The sequence below is a fragment of the Wyeomyia smithii genome, chromosome 2, assembly GCF_029784165.1.
Source record: "Wyeomyia smithii strain HCP4-BCI-WySm-NY-G18 chromosome 2, ASM2978416v1, whole genome shotgun sequence".
NCBI classification, from domain to species: domain Eukaryota; kingdom Metazoa; phylum Arthropoda; class Insecta; order Diptera; family Culicidae; genus Wyeomyia; species Wyeomyia smithii.
Window position 1 is genome coordinate 102,121,408 of NC_073695.1, and position 27,075 is coordinate 102,148,482.

Here is a 27,075-nt window from a genome sequence, read left to right on the forward strand (position 1 = left end):
CGTCCATATACAAACCAATGCACACTGGGAAAAATGAACCCAAATTCCCAATAATTAGAAGCCGCTGGGATGGCCACTTGAAACATAGCATTTCTCATGTATAATTGGTCAATGAATCGATTGGTAATATTTTCATTCTGTGTAGGGTGAAAAGGGGCAAAATATACCATTACCCGTGCCCTGTCCAAAATGAAACTATCACCAATCGATTTGTTGACCAATTTTACATAAAAAATGCTGGTTGCCTGTCTAGCGGCGATTATTTAGTGGAAAACCGGAACCCACATTTCCAGTAAATAATCGCCGCTGGGCCAACAACCTGAAATATAGCATTTCCGCAAAATATCGCTGCCAAAATCAAAGAAGAAAAAGTGACGATAGTTCTGAATAAATGTGGAAGATTGTGCTCTAGATTGTTTTTTCAAGTAACATCAAAAATAGAACTCAGTGTTGTTAGTCTCACTCAGAAACAGCATGCAACACCTTATGTAAGGTTCTCGTTGCAAACGTTATTACACCCTAGAGAATTCTACATTCAAGCTATTTCTCGTTCTTTCTCGCTGTCTTCGTTGCTCGCATTCGCTCCCGAGATCATATGCACACACGCGCGCCTACTTTTTTACTCGCGTGTACTCCCCTACTCGTGAGCACAACCAGCCGAAGACAATCGTTTCAAGATGCTTTTTGATGGTTGCGGAGAGACAAAAAAAATATTTCAAATAGGGTAACGGATTACTTCGGTAGTGATTTGATTCGGCTGGTTTCACATTAGACTACTGCAAAAAACTTACCAAAGCACTCCGATACCCTACACGTTTCAGTATGCGATACTTTACAGATTCTTCCCCCACGCTTGGCTGTCGGTGCACGAAGCAAAACCGCGCAGATGAAGATAGCATTTTCGTTTTCGAGCACAGCTTTTCAAGCACTCCTTCTAGCCGTGAAATTTTATTCGAGTACTCCTACTCGCAAGCAGGAACTCGCGTACTCTTTCACGGTCGTTGAGTAGCAAGACAAAAGAGTTTTTGCGTGCGGGTGCAGCAATAGTAATTACTCAGGCGGGTACATGAAGAATAAAGTATTTCGGAAACGTGTGTGCAGAAGACTTGAAAAGCGTAGCATATGCCTCGTTCTCAAGCAGAAAGGAGGAGAAAGGTTTTGCTTCTCGCTCGCTTTGCAACGCTGGTAGAACTTCTAGTGTATGAAGTCAGAATTATTTTTGCATTTGTGGCTGATTGCACCAAAATTTACAGGAACGGTTAAAAAGCTATAATCTTTCTAGAGCATTTTTTTTAGCTTCAGATCAGCATTTCTTTTTCGACCAGTGTAATCTTAACCATCACCTTCTGTGGACTGCAGTCTTGTCGTTTCTCTTCAGAGAATCTCTAGCGTATAAAAGAATATCTTTCACTTCGAAAACAACTGCTCTCACGCTGCACAGTGAGACATCGCTGCTCCGATATTTTCCAGAAAGTTTTTCCGTTTTGTAAGTACTTTATTTGAATGGTAACAATTTTGCTTTAAGGGGGCTGTACATTAAAATTAAAAATTTAATTTTCTTATTTGTTTGTAAGCTTTATAACTTTTTTCCGGCACATTGTAGATCTAACTAATCGAAGCAAGTTTGTAGAAGATCGAACAATTCTATCTCCTACTCTGACAAAGTTATAAAGAACAAAAGTGAAGCAGCCTCTTAAAATAAGTTTTTACGTGATAACGCTCTTATATTATATTGTTCAAGTGTTCTACAAAGTTCAAACTAAGATTAATTGTCACCTTTTTGTAGAAAAAAGTGTATCACTATCTCTCAATTTGTAGTTATGTTTGTTTTTGCAATTTTATGAAGCAGTTTTCACGAGAGCATATTGCGTGGAAATGCAGATATTGACGGCTACTTTCAGTTTCATTATGCTCGGATACCTATTCCGTTTTATTGTATAAATATACCGTACTGGAATAAATCAATAATTTATCGGAAATAAAAATGCAACTTTTTTGGAATTTGATTAATATTTTATTTTTGTCACTTGATGTCACTTGAACTGGAGCACAAGTTTGAACAATGGGTGCTCGTATATGAGTAAGCCATGGAAGCTTGGTGATTTGCTAGGTGCTCGGAAATTCCCCCGAAGGTCAACATCTGATAAAAAAAAATCCGAGTTATTTGACGTCTGGCTTGAGTCAGATTTGCGAGTACGAAATGGAGTTGTTTTGAAATATGTGTATTCGAAACAAAAACAAGTTATGTGCAACCCGCACCAAAATTGGCTGCTTTTCAGGCGGACTAATGCTGTTTCTACAGATCGTAATATAGCTTGGCTTGCAGAAAAAAAAACATGTTAAGGGGTTGCTTTACTTTTATACTTGATAACTTTGTCAGATTATGATCTTTGATCTTCTATAAACTTGTTTAGACTAGTTAGTTCTATAATACAGTGCAACAAATTGTTATTGTATCTTTGAGTATCGCTTACACTCTTGATTTTACATTAAACAGATTCCAAATAAGTTAATCTAACGTTGAGATAGACATATTTTAGTATTGTAGGGGAATTGTGGCAAAATTGACATGTTGCTGACATTTTACGTGGATCTTAAATCTACCAATCGGTCTTGCTTTGTGAAATATACTTAAACCATGCCAAAACCGTTTTCTTAGAATCACCGTTTTGAGCTCAGTTTTTACCCGATTTGAGATCTGTTTTTTTAAAGATGGGTAAGAAGATGCTAATATGTGGACAAACTCTTAGAATTTTGATATTGGTGCTTTAAAACAAAATGACGTCGAAAAGACATAAAAAATTTTTCGATTCCCCTTAAGCTGAAATGAGTCCAAACTCGAGGAAATTTGTTTCTTCATCAAACTACAACAAAAAATTATACATAGAAGCCAAATCAAAAAAATTGTTGCACTGTGTTATGTGACAAAAGAAAGTTATCAAGTTTATCAAGAAATAAGTGCTTTTACAGAGTGTTTCTTGAGCATTAATCAAATGAACAGAGCATCTAGACGAGGAAAGTTTATTATAATACACTCTTAGGCTATAACAAAATGCTTCTGGTCAAATTAGTTACATTCTTTTGGTAGATGATGGGACGGACGGTTCTGTATTAGCAGTACTGTGGCGGCGGTAACAGCAGCGGGTTGTGCCAGTATCAGCTGGCTTTCCGAATTTGCTTCCGGCTTAAGCAAATCACTGGCAAAGTTGTAACGCATTCCAGCAGAAACAACTTTGTTGAAGATACTATACTTCTACCTACCTATTCAAATGGACGTTTGTGGAGTTTTCTGTAGATTACCTCTAAAAATCAATTGTTTTCTATTAAACTTTTTATAGTGTACATTTTTTCAATGATCTACAATGTTGTTTGCAATGACGAAATAAATTTCTTCGAAGGAGGTTTAATTTTATCTCACATATTCCTTTGGTTATTTACTTTTACTAAAATAATGCACTTATTTATAATAATTACTTTTTATTCAAAACACATGGTTTTGGAGCCGTCGTGTGTTCAGCAAAGTTGTTTTATTATTTATTCTTCATGTTATAGTAGTTAGTATTTTGTGATCCACCTGAAAGTGAGAAACGATTTTTTTTTCTCCTCATTATTGCATATAAAAATGCAAGAAACAACTTTGTCGAAGACACCACACTCCTATCCGCTAATTTTGATAAACTTTTGTGCAGTTTTCTCTACTGCATCATTTTTCAATATGACTTTTTATTGTGATTTTCTGAAATTTTTCAATGTTGTATAATGTTGTTAATGTAATAAAACACACAAGTTTACCGTACAAAGTTTATTTTTATCTCTTACATTTATTAAGTTACTGAAGATTTTTTTAAATAATGCACTTATTTACTTACAGATATCTACACAGAGAGAATGCAAGAGACAGCGTTTATTTAATAAAGAGTTTCTTCTATTCACAATTTTCAAGCGCTCATGTGTGTTAACCTTCCCGATTATTGTCGTGTAACAAAACTCAATTTTATTTCATTATGTTTGTTCTACGTTATGCATAACAAATAAACAAACATTTGGTTTTAAAAACGATCGAAAAGCTTTCAAATTGAACCAGTAAATAAGCTTATTTTTTCCTTCCCAGAATTTCCAACCAATCTTTTTTGAGGTAATTTATTTCGAATAACCAAAAATTTAATATGCCTGCATCCCATCCATTTCATTCTGAGACTTCTAGCTTCAATTACCGAGAAATTATATGATATGAGTGATATAATTCCAAAGCGAAATAATGTTATCAAGCATGTTCGATTGAATGGAAACATTCTGTAACAATTTGATGGCAGCGATCCTACGGTAGGTATTGTCCCGACACGACCGAATCGTTCAAATCGAAAAAGAGCAACAGTCGATATTATTGTATAGATTCAAAAACCTATTCCACTGAATTGGTACCAGAATTTTTCTTTCCAGACCGAAAAGTTTATCCAGCTTTTCCGGCATTAACATGCAAGCATTTTTTAGCAGGAGAAAAAGATCCTTCAGTTTAGTTCCCAAATCACTCTGGGTAGACCTTTTTTGCCCGAATGCTTCCTAAGGATGAGCACCCAGCGTCGGCAACCGTCAACAACGTAAACTTTTTCAGCGCCCTTCGTCTTGTGGGTGCCCTTATGTCTTCAAAGGGAAAATGCGGTTCTAATTTGAAAAGGCAGTAACCGGTATTTTACCAAATTCGTTTCCCTGCTTTTTCTCCAGATGTTGAATTTTTCTCTGTGAATCGTTATCGTACTTAGTTTTCAATGTCATCGCTGAATATTGACTTGAGCTTCTTGGAATTTATTATGATTTTATTTTTTAATGCATTTTTTCTTTCTTCTTTCCCTCTTGCAGGTATGTTCGAAAAAGCTGAGCTCAACAAGAACCATCAGCGTGAGTGGATGAATGTTGATTTAGAAACAGGCCACTTTCCCGACCGCACTGTCGTTTGATGTGAATTTTTTTCTTTTCTCGTATGAAACAGTCCCGTGCTTTTTTTACGACTGCGGAACGAAACGACGAGATCATGTTATGTAAAATGAGCATACCGTTAAAGATCTGGTAAATGGAGGCATGTTTGATTGTTGCTGGGGAAGTTTAGCGATAAATATTGCGTTTAAAAATTTTATGAACTGAAAATTATGCACATTTCATGGATTTTGTTACCGTCAAGTATTGTTTCACATCTTAATTCAAAATTTAGATTATTAAAAATTGTATATACAACAATTATATATGCAAATTATGTTGTCTGGTTTATGTTTATAAGGTTGTTTCTGTTCTGTATTCGTAGAGTTTCACTAAATTCATCGAAAACGAATTGTTAATAAGTATTAAAACTTTTGAAATAATATAACTTATCTCATTTTTTTCCCGATGCCAATCGTGGCTTCAACACTCTTCACTGACAGACTGTCTTACATCGCAATATAATGCATTTCCTTGACCCGACCCAAATCCCAAACATAAAAATTACAGCCGTGTACTTTTCCCATAGCTGACATTTAAATTGATGGCCCGATTTGAATGAATTAAATAAAAATCATCAACGTTCCTTTCAAGTTGCCACCCTCTAAGCAATCAAATTTTCAATTTTCTTTTAAAAGTTACTTCCCAGCGCAGAAAAGTTAGTCCCACCACCGTTCCAGCAGTGATTGATGAACCGAAGGAGGAACCCGCTTTTATTGTTGAAGAAAATAAAATTTTTCTCCGCACAAAATAACACTTTGCTCTCGCCACGGAAGCGTTCTTCGTCGACTGGCAAACACCAGCGGGAGCCTAGCAAAGCGCCTTTTAACGAACAACATAAGATTACTCCATTTTTGATTAGGATTCAAGCAGCGATACCAGCAAACATCTGGCATCGAATCTGCAGCGTAGAGCAGCGGAACAAGCTAGAATTAGATTAATGTACACTCAAATTTCTATCATCGAAAAGAGGTTAAGCAGCGCTTCTGTGCCGCCAAAAAAGCAACCAAAGAACGTCGGAAGAGTCAAAAAAGCTCGCTCGTACATAGGCCATATAATTGTATCCGTTTTTCCGATCAAGCTTCCTGTTTACAGATTCCTATTTTTTTCCTCATTTATTTTCTATTTCCGCAGGATTGCGGATGCTAGGCCATCGAACTACACGTGTGTGAGAAATCCCGTTCGGAAAGACAAAATAAACATGTTACGGAAGCTGTTATAGTCGAATCCCTTTATAGCGACATAGCAAGGGACGTGGATTATGTTTTAAATTTGATCTTGTTAAGTTAAAAAAGGCAGAAATCAAACACTCTCACTAAAGTGAGAAGGATCATATTTAAAACAGGTCAATAACAACAATTGTTAAAAATCACACGCCTATTTCTGTTACTAAAACCATGTGGGGAAACACAAAATTGATTTAAATTATGGCACGTGTTGTTTTCTCGTGTAGATAGAAATTTTTCAATAATACTCTTCTGACCGGGATATGAGAGGGAAAGGCATCTCAATATTGCAATGAATACAAATATGAAATAAAGGATACAGTGCTGGAAAAACGGCTATTGGTCAACCGGAAGTAATTATTGCCAGTTTTAAGGATTATGTTCAGTTAAGGGTGATAATTCCGGAGCGGAAAATCTGATTCGGAAGTTGAGTGAGATTCGTTTACTTTCAATTATGCATCGATGAATCGATGGAATAAAGCCTGTAACTATGATGTAATGTTGAATGGTTTAAAGCTTCTAACTATGGGATATGTTAAATTGATTCGATAACTTCCAAAATCTCGACCTCATATAACTTCCAATCAATATTCTGTGTGAGGTCATACGGAACATCCATTGATCGCTGACCCGTTAGTAATTGAAATAAGAATAGATAAATGGTCACTAATACCACAAAATATCAAAATAATGGTCGCAGTGGTCCAAATCTTACAACACATACTGACATACTGAAGCGTAGAACGAAGCGAAGCGTTGCACGTATGAGAAATGGAATAAACCGAAGCGTTGGGTGAAGCTTCCTATGACTTACTGGAGTGTCGTTACACGCGTTCGCGAATAGGTTTTGTTGTCATAATCCTAGATTTTAGCAGCGATGAACTATGACGTAAACATGAATTCGTTCGATGAAGAATTTTTTGCTTCCTACAGACATAGAGATTTTTTTGTAATATGTGACGTTATATTACGTTCAACAAATTTATAATGTTAGTCAAAAATGCCAGTGTGATTTTCCCAACGACCTGAGAATTTTTCCCAAAAGCATTTTTAACCGAAAAATGTATTTTTTTTTTTCAATTACCAAATCAAAACAAAGCAAATATGTATAAATGAAGCACTTGACGCAATCAGGCTTAGTCTGAACATAATATTACAACGTACGTGTAAAGCAAAGCAAAACCTTGGTGCTACATTCCGGTTTGGAACTCGACCTTTCGTTTATTATACACAGACTTCGCAACCAACGGTTAAGAGTATGAACAATTGCGGGGCTAGCGCTACGATCCTACTGACACTAACAGTATCTCCCGAGCCGAGCCTCGATCCTACGACGACTGGCTAGTAAGGCCAGCATTGTACCTCCAGACCAGCTGGGAGGGTATACCACGTACGTGTACGCGCATCAAGAGGTTGCTTGTTCTGTTCCGCCGCCTTCACTGACGCGTCTTTGCGCTTCCAGTATGACCGGTTTAAGCGTTTCACATAGATTTTCGAAGAAGTAAATCAGACGCTTTTACAACGCTTTCTGCTTCGCTTGGTTTCACGCCTCACTATGTCATCAGCTTAAGTCGACACCGTTGGTTAGCCTATATATGAGGCTAAATCTGACGTGACAAAGAGCTTTTCTTGTCCAGTCAGCCGTTGCTCAACCTGTGCTCTAGGAAATATATTGATGCAATACAAAGTTCTCATCCTTGTATTATCACTTGTCATGCGACAATTTCTGCGGCTTTTGATAAAATCAACGATGCCATTACGATTGCTAAGCTCGAAAGACTCGGTCTTAGCGGTAGTATGTTGCGTTGGTGCCATTCCTACTTTGTCGGTCGTAAACTGATCGTGGCTATCGACGATCTTCAAGCAGAGCCTTTTTCGGCCTCATCTGGAATTCCGCAAGGCAGCCATTTGGGACCGTTATTCATTCTATTATTTTTTAAATGATGTCAACTGTGTACTGAAAGGTCCTCGTTTATCCTTCGCTGATGGTCTGAAGTTATACCTGAAGATCCGTTCGATAGCGGATGCCACTTGCCTCCAGCGCGAGTTTAACACTTTCACGAATTGGTGCAACCTAAACTGCATGGTTGTCAATCCTGAGAAATGCTCGGTAATTTCCTTCAGCCGTATCCGTAATTTCGGTAATTTCCTTCAACCGTATTCGTCAATTTTTATCCTCGCTGCCGACTACGAGCTGAAATTAAATTTAAATTAAAACTAGAATGTTTTTTTAAAGCACTGGTTTGCTGTTCGATGTTTTGCCTTTCTCCTAGAAAGGTATAGCAATCACTGGAAAAACCAGAGGTATAAAAGTGGTTCCAATGGCCGAATGTCATAAACCACTCGACCCCTTCCGACGAACTGAGCATTTTCTGTATGTATGTATGTATGTGTGTATGTGTGTGTGTGTGTGTATGTGCAACTTTTTTTTCTCACTCACTTTTCTCAGAGATGGCTGGACCGGTTTTCATAAAATTAATTGCAAATGAAAGGTCTAGTTGCGCCATAGGTTGCTATTGAATTCCATTGTAATCGGATTTTTAGTTTAGAGGTTATGTATCAAAATGTAAAAATCACGAAACATCCACATCTCAGAAACCATATAACCGATTTCAATAAGACTGGTTTCAATCGATCGGGCTGCCTCCAAAACCCTTAACTTTCAAATTTCGTTATGATTATACATATGGTTCAAAAGTTATGTGAAGAAAAGTTATCCTGAGGTTGTTTAAACTCACTCATTTTTCTCAGAGATGGCTGAACCAATTTTCACAAAATTAGTGTCAAATGAAAGGTCTAGTTGCCCCATAGGTTGCTATTGAATTTCATTGTAAACGGATTGTAACTTTGTCCGTTGTTCATAAAAATCTGATATTACATAATGAAAGTAAACATATTGACTTTCTCCTAACGATCACTGGCTAATTAAAAAGTAGAAGAGTGATCCTAATGGCCGAATGTCATATACTATTCGACTCAGTTTGTCGAATCGAGCATTTTCCGCATGTATGCATGTATAGGTGTATATGTTTATGTGTGGGTGTGTACGTGTGTATGAGCACCTTTTTTTTCGCACTCACTTTTCTCAGAGATGGCATTTGAAGACAATTTCGATCGATTTCAGCTCCTGTGTATCATTCTAGATCCGAATATTATTATATTGGGTGGAAATCGGCCATTTTTGGCTGTTTTCCAGAAACCGGAAGTTGCCATCTTACAAACCAAAATGTTGCCTGATGTCGATTGTGGAACAAATTTGTTACCACTAAAAACATTCACCTGCAAAATGTGGTTCCATGTAGTTGGTTAGCTTTCGAGATGTGCAGAAATTTGTGTTTCATTTGTATGGAACACCTCCCTTCCAGAAAAGGGAGGTGTGTCAAACCATTATTGACATATTTGTTACCCCTAAAAACATTCACATGCCAAATTCGGTTTCATTTGCTTGGTTTGTTCTTGAGTTTTTCAGAAATTTATGTTTCATTTGTATGGGACCCCTCCCTTCCAGAAGAGAGAGGGGTCTCAAACTATCATAGAAACCTTTATCGGCACCAAAAACCCCTACATACACATTTTCACGTCGATCGGTTCGGTAGTTTTCGAGCCTATATGGATCAGACAGACAGACAGACAGACCGGACTGCATTTTTATATGTATGGATAACAACATCAATATTTTATAACCTAAAGAATGTATATACATTCATTGGATTGAAGCGTTCATATAAATCTATTTTCAGAAATAAAAGTTTGAATGAGAAAGGCTGGGTCTGACCGCTTGGTGGATTAATTTAGGTTTTTTTATTGCCATAGATAAGCAGCATATGCAGTATGTTCCTCTGCTGGGTCATAATATTACGGACTGGCATATTGAGTTGTCTGATTGCGGATCCAGGTCTTGAGGAGCTTAGTAGTCACAAGGGTAGTCCGCTTTGATAAGCGGGTGGTGGGTTAGAATCTTCATAAAATCAGGTCATTTGGTTGTCAAAGGAATTTAACATGGGTTTATTCTCAGGCTCTCCACTAAATACCCTTCCTTCAAGCTGAATTTATAGTACCCCTGCTGACTATCATCCTAACAAGAAAAGTCCTTCCAAAAATGAAAATGGTCTGAGTAACGTATGATTACCACAATAGGCCAACATAATGGCCACAGTGGTTTAATTCCCAACAAAGAAAAGTATGATAATTTTCTTCAGGGAATTATAATTAAGGCGCGATCTTGGCTGCAGGAACGAGGCTTTGACAAGACTCCTTCCTCTTGACAAAATATAAGTCCTACTAATAATACAACTGAGAGAAGTACTAAGTGCCTCTTCAAGGAATTGTGATTGTGACGCGGTGTTTTTTTCGAGTTGGGTATTTCCGTCACTGCGACCATTTTTTTTATTGTGTGACATGTGACGCGGTGTTGGTAGGAGGATCGAGGTTTCGACAAGACTCCTTCCTCTTGACAAAATAAGTTCTTCTTATAATAAAACTTATCATAGGAATATTTATCCTCTCCAAGGAATTGTAATTGGCGATATTGGCACGGGGATCGAGGTTACGATAAGACTCCTTCCTCTTGACATAATAAGTCCCTCTTAGAATAAACCTGGCCAGAGAGGAACCTTAAATGAAGTCTCTCTCAAAGGCAAGCTTCTGAAAAAGACTGCATATCTATGACAGCAAGTTTTCAACTAATTCGGCTGTTATTGCATTGCACAGCTCTCCCTGCTCCCCGTACGATCGGTGCATAACCCGATCGTCACTGACGACAGCACACACATGCAACGCAAACGGGCTGTTATTTTTCATCTCCTTATGTCTGATGGTTCTTCCAAGCTGTCGCTAATGACAGCCTATAATCTTCGACATCCTTCGGCACGAATCCGAGCGGGATGTCAGGTGATTATGATTCACGACAGTAAGGCCGATGCTATAATGAAAGTGAAATGTTGCGAAGCACATTTTTTCTTACGTGGGGAATAATATCAACAATGGAAACACATATGAAACGGTTTGCTGTGTATTCAATATGCCACCGGCCTAAGAAAAAGGAGAAACGAAAAAGTGCGAGTCGATGACAGCCGCAGCCGATCAGCAGGCTGTCAACGGCGCAAGCCAACAGGACATCCCCAGAATGAGCAAACTAGGCTGTCATGTCCGAACGAACAAAATACATGTGCAAGAATAAGCTGTCGTGTACAGTTTCGTGACAGTTTCGTTGCCTTGTGTAAGCTATAGCTGTATGTGAGCTCTCATGGTTAGCTTATTCATGAGACAGTCAGCGTGAAAAGAGAGTAAAGTCGTCAGTGTCGCTCTACAATCTTTTTCCTAAGCCTGCTCCAGGGAATTGTAATTTGGCGATATTGCGGAGTACAGAAAACAACTGGGCAATATCACAATAGTTCAAATGTCTCTGGTCGCAGTGATGAGTCCACACAGAAAAAATGCTACTATGCTTTGAATGAAAGCTAGACCATAATGCATACGCCCTTTTAGAAAATCACTCTCGAGTCGGAAAAAGTCCTCCACTCACGAGAAAACTCAGTTTTCTAAGGGAACATCCATAAACGACGTAGCTTTTTAGGCAACAACATTCGAGCAAAATAAACTGGCAGCATTGTAGGAATTTGCTGCATTATAACGTCAGATAATCACACATGTAAACACAGAATGTTGCTTTTGAGAAGTGCGCAGTTCAGAGGTGAGCTGGATTTTGACCTATTTTGATCTTATTCTCTTATTTTTGGGAATTACAGAAGCTCGAAAATAACAGAACCTAAAGAATTCTTGTATGATTGTGATTTGTAGAGTGAATTTGTTCTGCCGAAAAGCTTTTGGCGATTGTCATAGAAATCAATGAAAAACTCATTGTGGGGCAGAAGTACGTATGAGCCGCGGGGCAGAAGTTCGCACTATGTTTCTACAACCATGAGAAAACCATTTTAAATAACCAAAGTTGCAAAAATATTTACAAAATCAGTTCTCTGATATCCTCTAAACTAATAAATATAATAAAATTTCCGGCTATTATTCAGCATCCAGAACCAAAATGTGCAACGTGGATGAACGCAACTCTGAAATCCCACTAAAAAGTATTCAATCGGATATGAAACTAAACAATAGTGATCCTGCATTACCCTTTTATGCTGAAAAAATCCGTTTTTGTGCTAAAAAGCCGTTTGAAAAACTCTGATTCTTTTTTATTCAGTTTTCCCAGGTATTCCCTGGTTTCCGTGGTCAAAAAATGAATTTCCCTGTTTTTCCAGATTTTCGCCACCCTCATAACGATGTTTTCGTACTGGATCTACCAGAGAATAACTAGTGATGAGGTGCGCAGTTATTGATCATTGGACGCTTATTATGCTTGTAGGACGTTTATATGTTGCCAAGAATCATTCAGTAGAGTAGTGAGGGGCAAAAGTACGCACGGGGTAGAAGTACGCATTGGCCTTTTCGAAGCATACGAACAAAATAAACTGGCAACATTGTATGAATTTGCAGTATTATAACGTCAGTTAATCACACATGTAAACACATAAGATTCCGTTTCAATGGGGCGAAGCTATGAGGAAAGTTGTGTTTTGAGCTGTTTTGATCTAATTTTCTTAGTTTTGGGAACTATGATTGACCTATTCGGAAACTACAGAAACTCGAGAACAACAGAGCCCAAAAAACTCTTGCATAATTGTGGTGTGTAGGGTGAATTTGTTTTGCCGGAAATATTTTGGTGTTTGTCATAAAATTCAAACCAGTTGGAAACTCATTGTGAGGCAAAAGTACGCACTAAGTGCCATTAACCATAATGAAAAAATGTGTTTAATAACGATGTTTTTGTACAGAAATTACTCAAAAATAACTGGTGATATGCGGATGTGCTCCGAAACTGAGGAATATTATGGTTTCATGATTTTTTAAATGTAATCTTACAACCATTTTAATAGTTTTGTTGATATGCTTTAAAAATGGTCCTTCCGGAATAGATAGGGCTTCTAGAAACCAAAGGAAAATACAAGGCCAAATACCATCTACTATTTATTTTTGCAACTGGAAAGATGTCCACAGATCGGAAATTGGCCCAGACGCCATTTTGAATTTCAAGATGGCGACTGCGGTTTCTAGAAAGCAACCTAAGGTGGTCGAATACCCTCCAATATGTGTATTTCCGCAATCGAGATGCTGTTCAGAGACTGGATAACGACTCCAGACACCATTTTTGATTACAAAAGGCGACTTCCGGTTTCTGGAAAACAACAAAATGTGATCAAATACTAGGTAGTATGAGTATTTTCGGAATCGGGATGATGCACTGAGACCAATAAATGACCCCAGACGCCATTTTGGATCCCAAGATGTTGACTTCCGATTTCTAGGAAACAACCCAGAATGGTCGAGTACCCCCAATATTTGTATATCTTATAATCAAATGACGCCCTGAAACCGGAAATCGACTTCAGACGCCATTTTCAAATTCTAGATGGACTTTTGGGTCGTTTGGTGTCGTATTCAGGTCTCTTGGCATCATAATAATATTCGATGGTATTTGGTCGATTTTGGATGTTTTCCAGAAACAATTAACTTTTTTAAGCATAGTCATGGGCGCAACTACGGGGGGGCTAGGGGTGGATCATCAGCCCCCCTAGAAAGTGTTTAGCCCCCCCCTAGAATTTTCCAGAGAATGATTGTATTAAATATAAATACATTTCATACCACTTTTCAGAGCATCAAAATCAACACAAATTGAGATGTCGTCATTCATTGGCTAAGAACTAGTTCTGCACCCAGGATCGATTCTCAAACCTAGTTCTCTTACTCATCTTACCAGTCAGACAAGAGCTGTAGTAACTCGTGCTGTATCAAGAAGTTGTCGCCATTTTACTCGGTTTTGGGCTGTGTTTCACCAGTTCCCCAGACGTCTCATCACTCGCAAGTCTCTTTCGATCTGGTCGAGTCATCATGATTTCACAGGGTTATCGTCCGGCATCCTTACGACGTGACCGGTCCACCTCAACCTATTGTCTTTCGCCAGGTGTGCAATGGGGTTCTCTCCAAGCAGCGCTTGTAGCTAATGGTTCATGCGCTGTCGTCGTTATCCGTCGTCCGTTTGTACTCCATCGTAGATAGTCCACAGCACCTTCCGTTCGAAAACACCAAGAGGACTTTTGTAGAGGACTACCGGTTATATCAGGGTTTTGTAGTTTTTTGTATCGAAGTGGTCATGTCCGATCAGCACTGTGATTGGTGCGTACGTATGTAATGTTTGAGAAGAACGGGCCGTCGATGAGAACGTGGTCAATTGTTTTGCTGTACGTTGGCCGAGGAAAGAAGGGACTTTGGACTGCCAGCCCGCGGGAAGCTGCGAAGTTGGTGCATAGCTGGCCGTTTTTGTTCGTCACGGTGTGCAGGCTGTGCGGGCCGATCACTGGCTTATATAAGTCTTTCCTTCCGTTCATGTCCCCAATGACGATCTTGATGTCTCTACGCGAGCAGCTATCGTAAAGTTTCTCCAGCTGTGCGTAGAACGTTTCTTTCTCTGCATCAGGTCTCTCTTCGTGAGGACAGTGCAGATTGGGAATAGTGTAGTTGTAGAACCAACCTTTTATTGAGCATGAGCATGAGCATGATTGACCGCCCGCGGTTGCTACTCCGTTATTGCCAGATCAGCTGTAATTACACAGAGAACCAATGGGTGATGTTTGGGACTAACATTCATCCTCAATGTGTAAAAACTGGTGATCTTATCTTTATGTTAGGCAATACCAGCGCCGGCCGCATCCGAATGCAGGTCAAAGAAGGAGTGTGTATGGGAATATGTTGACGTGATACTCGCTTTATTGGAAGCCGAGAACACCTCTGCACTTCCACGAGAAATCACTGGGATGTTGGAGAAAAGGGTAGGGTTTGCAGCAGATTTCGTTTTGGTAAACAATGCGCTGAATTCGGGTACCGGGTTCATAGCAAATATCGCGCCTACAAGTTCATATTAACCTCCGCGAAAATTATTACGCGATTCGAACTCGTTCTGTTTGATATACCACCGAAAAAGGGCACGCGAGAATACCGGAACTGCGATTAAATTAATACAGACTAAAATATTCGAACATTCCCTCAACAAATCATCATGCAACTACCGAAGAGAGTCTCCCATTGGTGTATCTCAGCCGTCTACATAATGTTACGAGAGCTACGAAAGCTCTATCCACGTTAACGTCTCGACACTTCTATTGTTTCCTCCAAGAGGTTATACCGAAAACTACATCGCGTTGATAATCTATCTGTAGAAAACACGAACTCATGGAAGGTATCGACGTGACATTCGGACATCTGTTTATGAAGTCCTTATACAACTACCGAAACGTATCTCCCATTGATTTATCTCAGCTGACTACACGATTTTACGAAAACTACTGGAGTTGAGTCCACGTTAACGTCTCGCCACTTCTATCGTTTCTTCGTGAAGGACCCTCTTTATACCGAAAATTATAACGGTAGATATTCGGTCACCCGGAGATATGGCTTTCTGCTTAACAGGTCGACTAACGACATTCGTCTGTTCTTAAAAAGCGATTCACTACACTCTGTAAACCCTTAGATGTGCTTAACTAACCCGAGCCGAAGACGCGTTTACACCGGAGCGTTATGCACGGCAGCACTATTCCCTTCTACCGACGCAGACGCGCAGGGACACGGTGTTTCCACCGGTTCTCTCTTATAATAAATAAACTAAGATACCTACTGGCAAAGTTTCATGCCTCCAAAGCCTAAAAACTAGGAAAAATGCAAATATGCATATCAAACCAAACAAAGTGCTAAGTTTATTAACAAAATGCCAAAACAATCGCAATCAAAATTTAGTTGTCGTGGACTATCGTCAGCCCGACCAAAACGGTTACAGTATAATTAAATAAAAATTGTTTATGTGTATTACAATTGTCCAAAAGCTAGAAAAGTCATAAAATAAAAGCATAGAACTAAGTGAAATGTCTGTAACCGACCAGTTAGGGCATGGTAGACGATGAGATCAAATACTTGTCGAGCGCGATATTGAATTTTCAAACTATTTTTAAACTATATTGTAAAACTGCCTATTTTGTTTTGTAAGAGTGTCATGCATTCACAGCTCATTTTTCAAAAGCCAAACTAATTATAAAACGAGCCCAACAAGAGTCATCAGATTGAATTTAAGTTCGTAGTCTTTTTATTATAGCTGGCAACCCCGGGTCACTGGTCTACACCAAATAAAAACAAAAAAAAAAGATTTTTGTTGCTATGCCCCCGCGTGGCAAACGTCCATCGCGGATGAAACTTTGAACAGATTTTCAGTACTAAGGAAAAAATATACTTAGCTTATTAACAGAAATATGCATTAAGGAAATTCCATGATCTCAATAATCCGGCAAAAGATTTATCCTGCTTTATCTGTGTCCAGTGAGCACTGTTCTCTTCTGATAGTTATTTTCCCGTTTCTTTTTACGCTGGTCAAAGTCCAACGAAGTCGTTTTTTTTTCTCCACAAAACGCACATTCGAGAATAATCAAGGCCAATTAACGTATTTAACACCAACTTTTCATGTTTTTTTCACTGTTTTCACACGCAATAATTAAGAAAACTTAGCGATTAGCAACGCGTTGCACGTACTCCCACGATATACTTTGCGTATCACTGACCAGAGAAACAAAAATGACCGCACCAAACTTTGTTTCTCTATTTCAAGATCTTGATTAACCACAACTCCGGGCAGGAATAAACTAAATAATCCACCAATGAAAATGGCATTTATACCACTTTTTTCTAAAAAAATTTTAATATCCAAACTGACAGAAAAAAAACCCGTCCGTTCGCGTTCATGGTTTACTCCGATCTCTGTAGTTGTAGAACCAACCTTTTATTCTAAACAAACACAACCTGCCACTTCATCACACGACTCTGCATCCTGCCCAGCACTATAAAACCGCTACCAAGCTCATTGGTTGTGCCACCGCTTTGGTGGTACTCTGCCTTGCGGTCACAAATCCACCAAACCTTCTCTCCTTTCAGGCAAAGCTCCTGAAGCGCAACGATGTCGAAGTGGCGGGATTCTAGCTGATCCAGCAGAATCCAGTCGACATCCGGGGCGTTGAGCGATCTACTGTTACATGTCCCGAGCTTTTAATCGTCGTCCTTATTTCGTCGGTTGGGTCATCCCTTTTGTTCCGGTTCGTTTTGAATTCTTGATTCTTCGTAGTATGTTTATTTTAGTATGCTGCCTTACTAGGGCTGCGATGCCTAGTCTCGTGACGGGGCTGCCGCCTTAAGTGTAGCTGGCGAGACACCGCTTTTCATAGTTCAGCCGTTCGGTCCAGATCAGTCGCTGTTTGTGCCGCCCCTAGCCTGTGGGGTCTCTAAGGAGAACAACTACCCCTTTCCTGTCAGCATACGTCCAAGTTCCCACCTGTCAGGCATGTCTAAACCCACCACACCACCCGCGTGTGTGTTTCAAGCGATGCCACGGAGGGAATTCAGATTGCCCTTCAGTGCGTATACAAAACGAAAAACTCGCAGTGTTCTAGATAAAACAGCCCTTCAAAAGATTCGTCAAACACAAACCCGAGTGTTCTCAACTTCGTGAGCCCTCGAGAGCCCGCATGCCTACACGTGTTTTCTCAAACGCTTCAATTTTTCAAAAGTACATATGAAAAAAATATTACAGGTGGTTGTAAGCGATGGCTAACATCCAACTATCAATTATTGTTCCATTGTCAATCTCTTCGTGGCGACTAATGCTTGTGTGTTCCCCGAAACTGCAAGCCCTCGGTTGCCTCATGTGCCGAAGTAAAAAATCCTCGGTTGGCGTGTTTACGAATGGCTCTCCAGTGTTTTGTCTTGAGCTCGCGACGAAGGGTAATACGAAATGCCCTGCGTGGTGTGTTTATTAGCAGATGGGCCACATGCGCATTGGAGTGCTGTGGTTTCCCCATGCCTGCCACCGGTTCACCGGTTTTCCCTTGGTTGCTCGTATCCCAGTCGGTAACACGTGGAGGTAGGAATAGGGCAACCACACTGGGGTCTATTTTATTCCAGCTAGTACGGATATGCTGTTGAAAAGCACTGCCCAGCCGTTTACCAAACCTGGCTCTCCTCAATATCAAATCAGTGTTGCTGAAAGAGGTTGGCGTTGACGCTGTGTACAAGATATTCAGTACATCTTCGGAGATTCTATCCCGAAGTGATTTTTTCTGCAGTTGCGACAATATTTTAAGCGTTATTAAAAAAGCTTATTAAAACTCCTTTTTCTGTTTTTTAAAATTACATACCTGAAAACTAGCTCCCCCTAGAAATTTTCCTTAGTTGCGCCCATGAGCATAGTGTAATAAATACACTGTTCATACAGTGCGAAATTAAGCCCCGTAAACTTCGTACTTTTGCCCCGCATGCTGGGTAAAAGCTCGCACTGGAGTAGTTTTTTATAAAAAGTGAAAATCTCATGCTACAAACAAAATTCGAAAAACTCTGGTAATATATTTTGAAGGTGAAAGGTTCATGTACCGCTTGGAAACAAAACCGATTTTTTTGATAATTGTTTGTAATAGTTGTTGCAAAAACAATCAAGCGGTACTTTTGCCCCTCACTACTCTATACGCAGCAACAAATGCTGAATGTTCAATCCATATCCGCAACTTGAAATCGAAATACATGTGACCTCTCTGAGAATCTGATCTAAGTCGCTTTAGGATAAAAAGTTTTAAATTGTGACATTTAGCAACTTAAAAAACTGGTGCAAAACTATCTAAAAACAATTTACCTACTCCTTTCAATGGTTGCAATAAACACACTACTCATTCATACAGTGCGAACTTTCGCCCCGTACACTGCGTACTTTTGTGTAAAAGTTAGTACTTGAGTATTTCATTCTAAGCAACATAAATGAAAGTATGAAATATTTAACCGAATCGGAAGATTTTGAATACTAATATTTAAAAAAAAATCACAGGAAGGTTGTGTGCAAAGCCACGACCGTAAGGTTGAAGTAGAATACTTTTACAAGAAAGATATCCCGGCAGCTTGCGTGTCAGTCATTTTTTCTAGTAAATAAACGTTGACTGATCAGATCAATCGAGTTTTGCGCTTCAACAAGGATTGACCATTTACAATAATATAGTAAGTTGCTTGTCATGATTGGGGCTTAAGGGGGGACCCTACTCTAGAAAGTCGAAGAAATCGAAAATTTTTTTTTTGCTTTTTTGGAATGCTTACACATTCAGAAATGTTGTGCCAAAAGAATTTTTTTGATATCTGATCGCGTTCAAAAGTTACAGCTAAAAGTATGGGGTCACCTAGAGAGAATTAGCGGAGACGTTTTATGTTGCTCTGTTCGAACAATGCACGCGCATTTTCTGACCAAATATATACAATAAGTAACGTTTAGTCGGACCTAAACTCACAAATATATTTACACCGACATATTGGAACTCACACATACATACATGTACACACACACACACACACACACACACACACACACACACACACACACACACACACACACACACACACACACACACACACACACACAAAGTGTGATAAATCGAAGAGGATTAATCAGTAGTTTTATCGAATGGTGAAAGACAGCTACCCATTGTTTCTTTTGGGCATAGGGGGAATAGGGGCATAATGAGCACCCTAACTTGGTTGCTGATTTAAGCATGGAAAACGACAAAATTTTTAAAATGTCTACAGTGCAAAACTTGCATTAACTATCTATAATTAAAGGTACACTATTCACAGATTGAAAAGTTTATCGTATAATGGTGAAAAACACAAATTAGATTCATGCATCAAAAACAAGCATCCAGTCGATGTGTGGGGCACAATGAGCACCCCACTGGGGCATAATGAGCACCCACGGGGTATAATGAGCTGAGCACTGCACTGCAGATAACTCCCTGGAAGCTGAAGGAGAAGTGTATGGAGCAGGAATAGCTAACTAAAAAATGTGATACAAATACATTATTTTTTTACTCAAATACCTTTTATAAATTTTTGTTCCACCATATTGCATCCGCCATTTTGTTTTTTTTTAAATATTGTACCGGATACATCTTCTGCGTCCAAGGAAATAGTAAGTAACACATTTCTAAACAATTTACTTCATTGATTACAGTATCATCGTTGTTTAAAACTTTAAACACGTTTTTCTCGAAACTATGTTTTTCAACGGGTGGTAAATTTTTCTCAGCATCTACTGAACCGATTTTGCTGAATTTTTTTTTAACATGTAAAAATGGATTATCTAACTTGTTACGTAGCCGTTTTTTGATATCTGAGTTTTTCAATGTTTTATGATTTTTTAAATAGTGATTTTTCATGAAAAAAAAAAACATTTTTTTACTAAAATGGCCGCCATTTTGGCAATTTTTGGAATTTTCAAAAAGGGCTACGTAACAAGATAGATAATATGTTTCTATATACTGAAAAAAAATTCAGCCCGATCGGTCTACTAGAAGCTGAGAAAAACTTACCACCAGTTAGGTACTGATTTAGAGAGAGCATCCACGTTCCCAGCTGCCAACAGTGTAATACTCACTATATTTACATTCACGACATGGAAAATACATCTTCAAATATACCTTAATCAATAGCCAAAATAGCCAAACACTTCACTTTACTCTAGACAGCCAAAAAAAAATATGAAAATTCATGATTTTTCGACCTTCTAGAGTAGGGTCCCCCCTTAACAATTTTTAAATTTTGGTTTTGCGAAAAATTAACTTTTATGCAGCTTATGCTGCTGCTGCTGCTGCTAAGGTAGGACTGCTGTTCTCGCTGTCTAGGACTACATGTGAGCGGCTTCGGCTGAAACAGGCTCTTATATAGGCCAAATAGCATATTTTAAATTGCAAGGTATATGATTCTGTCGACCGTGCTTGGGAAGCAATCATATAACGACCAATCAGATGTCCAATTTTTCGTTTTGACAAGGCTTGACTATTTTCAATAGTACAAAAGTTTGATAATGAATTACAATTATCTTCATTTGGAAAGAATCTTAGAAGATTTTCCAATCTATTGCTGCAAGAACGAAGGAAATCCATCGAATACTAACCGATTTATTAGCATTTGAAATTGGACATATTTTTCACTTTTTTCGGTTTTAGATTTTCATTTTACATCCCTATGTAGCCGAACTTCCTGAGAGAAGTATTCTACTTCAAAAACGTAATAATGAGCCGATTCGATTAGACTCTTTTTTGCTCTATTTAAATTGATTAACATTACTAGACCATCATAACAACTATTAATTTGATAGGCGAGGTTTTTCTGCGCTTGGCAGTCTTTGCTCAAGGCTTCGAACGATGATATCTACTGCTGAACCTTTAATTAGCCAGAATATAGAAAGCACTACCGACATGAAGAGGGTGCTTTTCCTCCTAAAGCCCGTCGTCTCTTCTCAACACCAATAAAGTTCGCGTGCGATAGTGGAAACCCGAGTGCCAAATGCTCTGACGTTGCTGATTTATTTCCACCATCCGGCAGAGACGCTGCGCTACTTTTGAGAAACTGCAATTGTTTACAGTTTTCATGCCGGAAGTACTACATTTGGTTGGCGGGTTATAATTTAGCACCGCATTTACAAAGTTGTAGCAATTCTAGAAATGGCCAAGCTAACGGTCACTATAAGCTGCACTACCGCGTTCTATCCGGAGTTTTGGATGTTTGATGCATGGAGTTTGCACTAATGGTTTTTGGTGAAAAATTCGCCTGAACCATGAATTATGGTTCAATGGTAGTTGGAAACTAAAATATACTTTGTTTTGTTAGCCTGAAAGTGTACATATCTAATATTTTCAATTATTGGGAAACAAACGATACATCAATTTTATTAGTAAGCTATTGAATTAGATATGACAATAGATTAATCTAGAAACACGATAACAGTTTCAATCACGTTCTCCGGCTGGAGGAAGTATATAAATACAACGCTGAAAAAAATACATATTAATAATAACAGCGTGTTACATAACCGGAATCCGATTGAAACGTCATCTCCTGCCACCCTAAATGCCCAGCTTTCGCTAATATGTTGGTGACCGGCCTGGCGAGATTCCAAATTCAAACACTAATAATAGCAGCTGCCTCTGAAACTAATTAAATCCATATAAATTTCTTCACCCCGGAGGCACCCAGAGACCGTCCCGTCCAGTCCGTGACGCCACTGACGAAAAGCAGTGCAGCATTGTCCGCCCAACACGTAGCCCGCGTTAACTACCCCGACAGCAGATTTAGTGCTGGCCGGTGTTGCGTGAGTGGGAACGGGAGAGGCCACATTCCGAACGCTTCCATTGCACCCCGTGAATGTATAAATTTATATTTTTTTTAAATTAATTCCTGCCTCATATCGCCTAACGAGATGATATTGCGCCCAACAAACGAAGTAGCGAAGCAAATGCTGCTGCTGCTATTGCAGTCGGTAACGGTGGGTTCGGACTCAAAATCAACATGGCCAGAATTGCTTAATTGTGAAAATGAACTAAAAAACCTATTTCGTGGATTTCATGGACGAAGAAGCGAAATTTAGTTAATTTTAACGTTTATCACAAGAACATGAAACAATGAAAGCAATGCAAACAATCACTGAAGGGAGGATTCATACTGTCACAGTGTGGTTCTAACTCTCCACCCACTGACAAAAAAAATTCAAAAGAAAAACAGGAACAATATTCACAGGGACTATAATAGCGGCGGTATAAAATGGAAGTTAAATGGACAGCGTAAAGGGAAGAAATCGAAAAAAACACAAGGCTCGTGTTTCTTCAATGGCGAATCGCGAAGGTTAATTCGTGTCGTGGCGCCCCCGCGGGAACCGCTGAGAGCAAGTGCATACGAAGGTGTGGGCAACAATGCATCGGGCTCGAGTGAAAGCGGCTGCCATAGACGCTATAATAAATTCAGTTAAATAGAATACGCTTTTATTTTTAGACGATTTTAATTAAATGCTATACGTGGTGCCGTGGCTTTTGTCGGTACCAATCCGAATGACGTACGACTGGATTGAACGTTTAACAATAAACACAGTTCCGGATTGGGCTAGGAGTGATTAGATATATATGACTGAAAACTGTTACAACTAGTTCAACATAGAGATAAAATGTTATAAAAGCAATTCTGTAAAAGACCCCAGACGAATACACATGATTTTATGAGTTTTGAAACCTGATCGACAAGGTTCCAGGCAAAATGTTCTAATACTATGACCGTTGTTTAATCGAATTTTTTTTATCAAACTGATTTTTGTTAAGGGGGGTTTGTTAATAGTAGTTGAAGTATTTATGATAAATCTTAGTAAATAATGAGTTTATGTGGCTTATAACAAATGGTGAATTCTCAAGACTGTTAGAAATTTGTAATTTTAATTATTAGGATTTGTTTGCTTCCGCAATTAGGACTTATCATTCGTAGGGATTTAAACCTACTTGTCAAATGGTGACTGAATTTTCGTTTTCTAGTATTATTTACCATCACAATTTTATCATCTCACATTTCCTGAAAGTCAACTGTTCATGAGGCATAACTAGTTTGATAAAATTGAATCTTCAAAACTGCAGTGCTGCCTATAATCATGTGAGTCTACGATGAAATTGGACAGTTAAGATTCTATTCGGAACGGACTTGCAGGACTTGAATGCTGCTTCAACGTCTCCTTATCCCACCCAAACTTCCGTTACAAGCATGTTCGAGACGAGTAGAACAAGTGATTCTCAAAACGTTTTTACATCGTTTGGAGCAGCCTAAAGTGTTCTCCACGAGCTTAATGGAGCATTTTGTGAACATCCGGTGTATCGCTTCCGATTGGACAAAACAAGCGATTTTTTTGCAATGTTCCAATCATCTCATCGTGGTGGAATATTTTATTAAAGTGTACAAAGTGCTGAAGGAGCATTGGCAGTAGATAATGAGGTAATTGAATTAATAATGATTAAACAGATCAACGAAAAGATTCAAACTTAGTTGCTTCTTTATTCACAGTCCATGTTTCATATTGAGATATCAGGAGAATTTGGGAAGATAAGATGAAAGCATGATTCCAAATACACTTTTGAAAATGAGTAGCTGAAAGTTTTTGAATTATTGGAAGAGAAATTGATAAAACTCCTCCGTTTGAGTTCCATCAAATAAAAAAATGATCGATTTTGAAGGAAAGGTCATTTGACATGGTTTTGCTCTAAAGCGAAATCCACTTTCACGAAGCGAAGGGATAATCAATCCAAACAATCAGAATATGAGCACCTCAAAATGTCAACTATTTATTAGCTACGGATTGTCGATAAAACAATCCACAACCCACGATTTCACCTTTCTGAACTTGGTTATGATTCCAAGCGAAGTGAAATTCTCAAAATCTGCATTTCTCATGCGCTCAAGAATATTTTCACGAGGTTTTCTCTTTGCTTAAAACTTTGAACAGGGCTTAAGAAAACTAAAAGAAAAAAAAATCCGCACTCGCCAGTAGCTTGAAAGCATGAAAAAAAAAGAATTTATTCGGTCGAACGGTGTTAAGTCAAGCGATAGTTTCTTTCTCGTTCCGCTATCGAAGAAATCGATCTCTGAAATTTCTCTAGTAAACGTACTGTAACCGAGAGCTACTTTGTACTTGGTTGTTCATCGTATCAAATCTGGCAGCTAACCCGGATTCTATGCTATCCATATCACGTCTAGGGAAAGACGGAAAATTGTTTAAATTTAATTTTCCGACGGCGCACTTACACACGAGAGCGGGCGTGAAAATGCTTCATTCACCCACCAAAACTGTCGAGTAACGCTACTGGTATTGACACCGGCATATTTCAGTCACGTGTGGCTTGAGAACCATTCATAAACCAGGGCAGGGGTTGTTGCCAGTAGATCCAATCATATGAAACCGTACGTACGTATACGTACGGGTGGAAGCTCGAACGGTTGATAACAAAATCTGTGAAATTGGTCGGAGATTTAGAGTCTCTCCTGTGGGGATTCTGACGGGATTGATGTACGCATCTCAGGGACGAACGCTCTGGAGCATGTCATCACTCCATCCCCGAATGAGAAATGTCTCCCAAATCGCTTCAATTTGTTACAGACATTTTCACTGACCCCGTCAGTTGTCTCCAGCCTTTATCCCGGACATTTCAAAGAACTTTATTTTCCATCTTATCGCACCAGTTCCGACGCATCAGCAAAACCCGTGATTGATCAAATTATCATAAATCCTTGCATCTTTCCTGATGAAATCGTCATCAAGCAGCAGATGTATTCGGGTGAGCAGTGAAAAACAAGAACCGCTTGAATCATCATGTTTTCGCCTCTTTCGACTGACGCCACCCAAATTCTTCCCACCCAGCCGAATTCATTATATAAATCCTACAGCTGCTTTCTGACCCTCCGTTGGTAGCTTTTCCTCTACGAATGACCTTCTTCCACCCAACATATACATAGCGATTACATCCGCCGTTGACCCAATTTCTTCGCATTCGATAACGAAGCAGGCACAAAAAAAAGCGGATAGGACAATAATCGCGTTATGTGAACTTTCGTCTCGTTTACGCGGTGATTTAAATGCTGCAGCTTTTTCTTGGTGGCAAATGTGTCAGCCAGATTTTTTGGAACGAGACTTCCGGTCGCTTCGCGCGCTCCGAAAGTGAGTGGAAAAACGCGATTGCTTGATTGTCGTCCGGGGCGAGGAGGGGCGGATTGGCGGGCTTGTTTATTTCAGGTTCGTTTTTTGTCATCACTTAAAAAGCGATGTTAATTATTGTTTTCAAGTTAAGGAATCAAAGTGATTTGAATCAGCAGAATTTTTTGTTGTGTATTACATACGAAATTACGCTTTGAGATAACTACAAATGTATTGTTTGGTCAAAAATTATGCTTCAATTATTAGGTGTGCAGCTAAACCCTTGCTATTTTTTGAATTAATGTAACTTCATTTTGAAAAAAAAAACTATATATGAGCGAATATCGACCATTTTGAATTTGAATGGAATTTTACACACGTATCTTACTCAGCAAACTGAATTGTTACCACGGGTGGAAAACAAATTAGACTCAAGAGTAATGTTCCAAAAGGGCGTATTTATTTTGGCGTAAGTTTAATTCAAAGCACTGTAGCTTAGAAACCTTTTTTGATTGTGAGAATATATATAAATAAATAAATAAATATTATATTACAAAAAATGAGTAGATATTTTTTATTATTTATTTTTTCTAAAAAAATGAAATTATAAGAAATCTTCTGGGGAAAAGTATAAGATGGAGAACCGAAAGACAAATTGTTTATTAAAGGTTAGGTTTTTAGACAAATATTTATTTTCGACATTCTGCAAAAAATGCATATGCAATCCATTGAACAATTTTATTGATGTAGTTTCTGCTATCATATTTTCTGGTAATTTAATTGTCTATCTTCATCACTACGTTTCCTCCTTTAACCAAAAAATTATATTGAAAAACTTCGTGAATACATCCGTTTTCAAGGTATTTTGAATTTAGGTTGTGAAATGGAAAATAGTCCTTTTTTACCAAAAGTTTTGTTTTAACTTCAAGTTTCTTTAGGGAAAAAATGAAGAAAAAATTCAACTTCTTTTATAAATAAAAACTTAGTATTCATTTTAAAAATGTATGTTTTTTCTATAAGGCAGCATCCATTCGTTACAGCTCATTCTCAAACAGTTTTTCTATACAACCAAAGGTTTCTAAACTACAATACTTTGAATAAATGATCAATTAAATTTGTGCGTATTCAAACACCATTTGGCGTGGTGTACTCTTATAAATAATTCAAAGTATTGCCAATTGTTAGCCACAACTTTGTTCTAGTTATCTTTCTGGATGACGGGTGAGGTAGGACATCCCATTTGAGCATTTCTGTATAAGTTTT

At 38.6% G+C, this 27,075-nt stretch overlaps 1 protein-coding gene across 5 annotated transcripts in view; it reads left to right on the forward strand.

The window, feature by feature from the left end:
- Positions 1 to 27,075, forward strand: part of LOC129724022 (cAMP-specific 3',5'-cyclic phosphodiesterase 4A-like) — a 477,938-nt gene that overhangs the window by 299,905 nt on the left and 150,958 nt on the right. The window contains exon 3 of one of the 5 annotated variants that reach the window (XM_055678607.1): positions 4,858 to 4,896. The exons of the other annotated variants lie outside the window; for them this stretch is intronic. Coding sequence (XP_055534582.1) covers positions 4,858 to 4,896 — 39 coding nt within the window. The remainder of the gene's footprint in view (positions 1 to 4,857; positions 4,897 to 27,075) is intronic. 5 annotated transcript variants of the gene reach the window in all.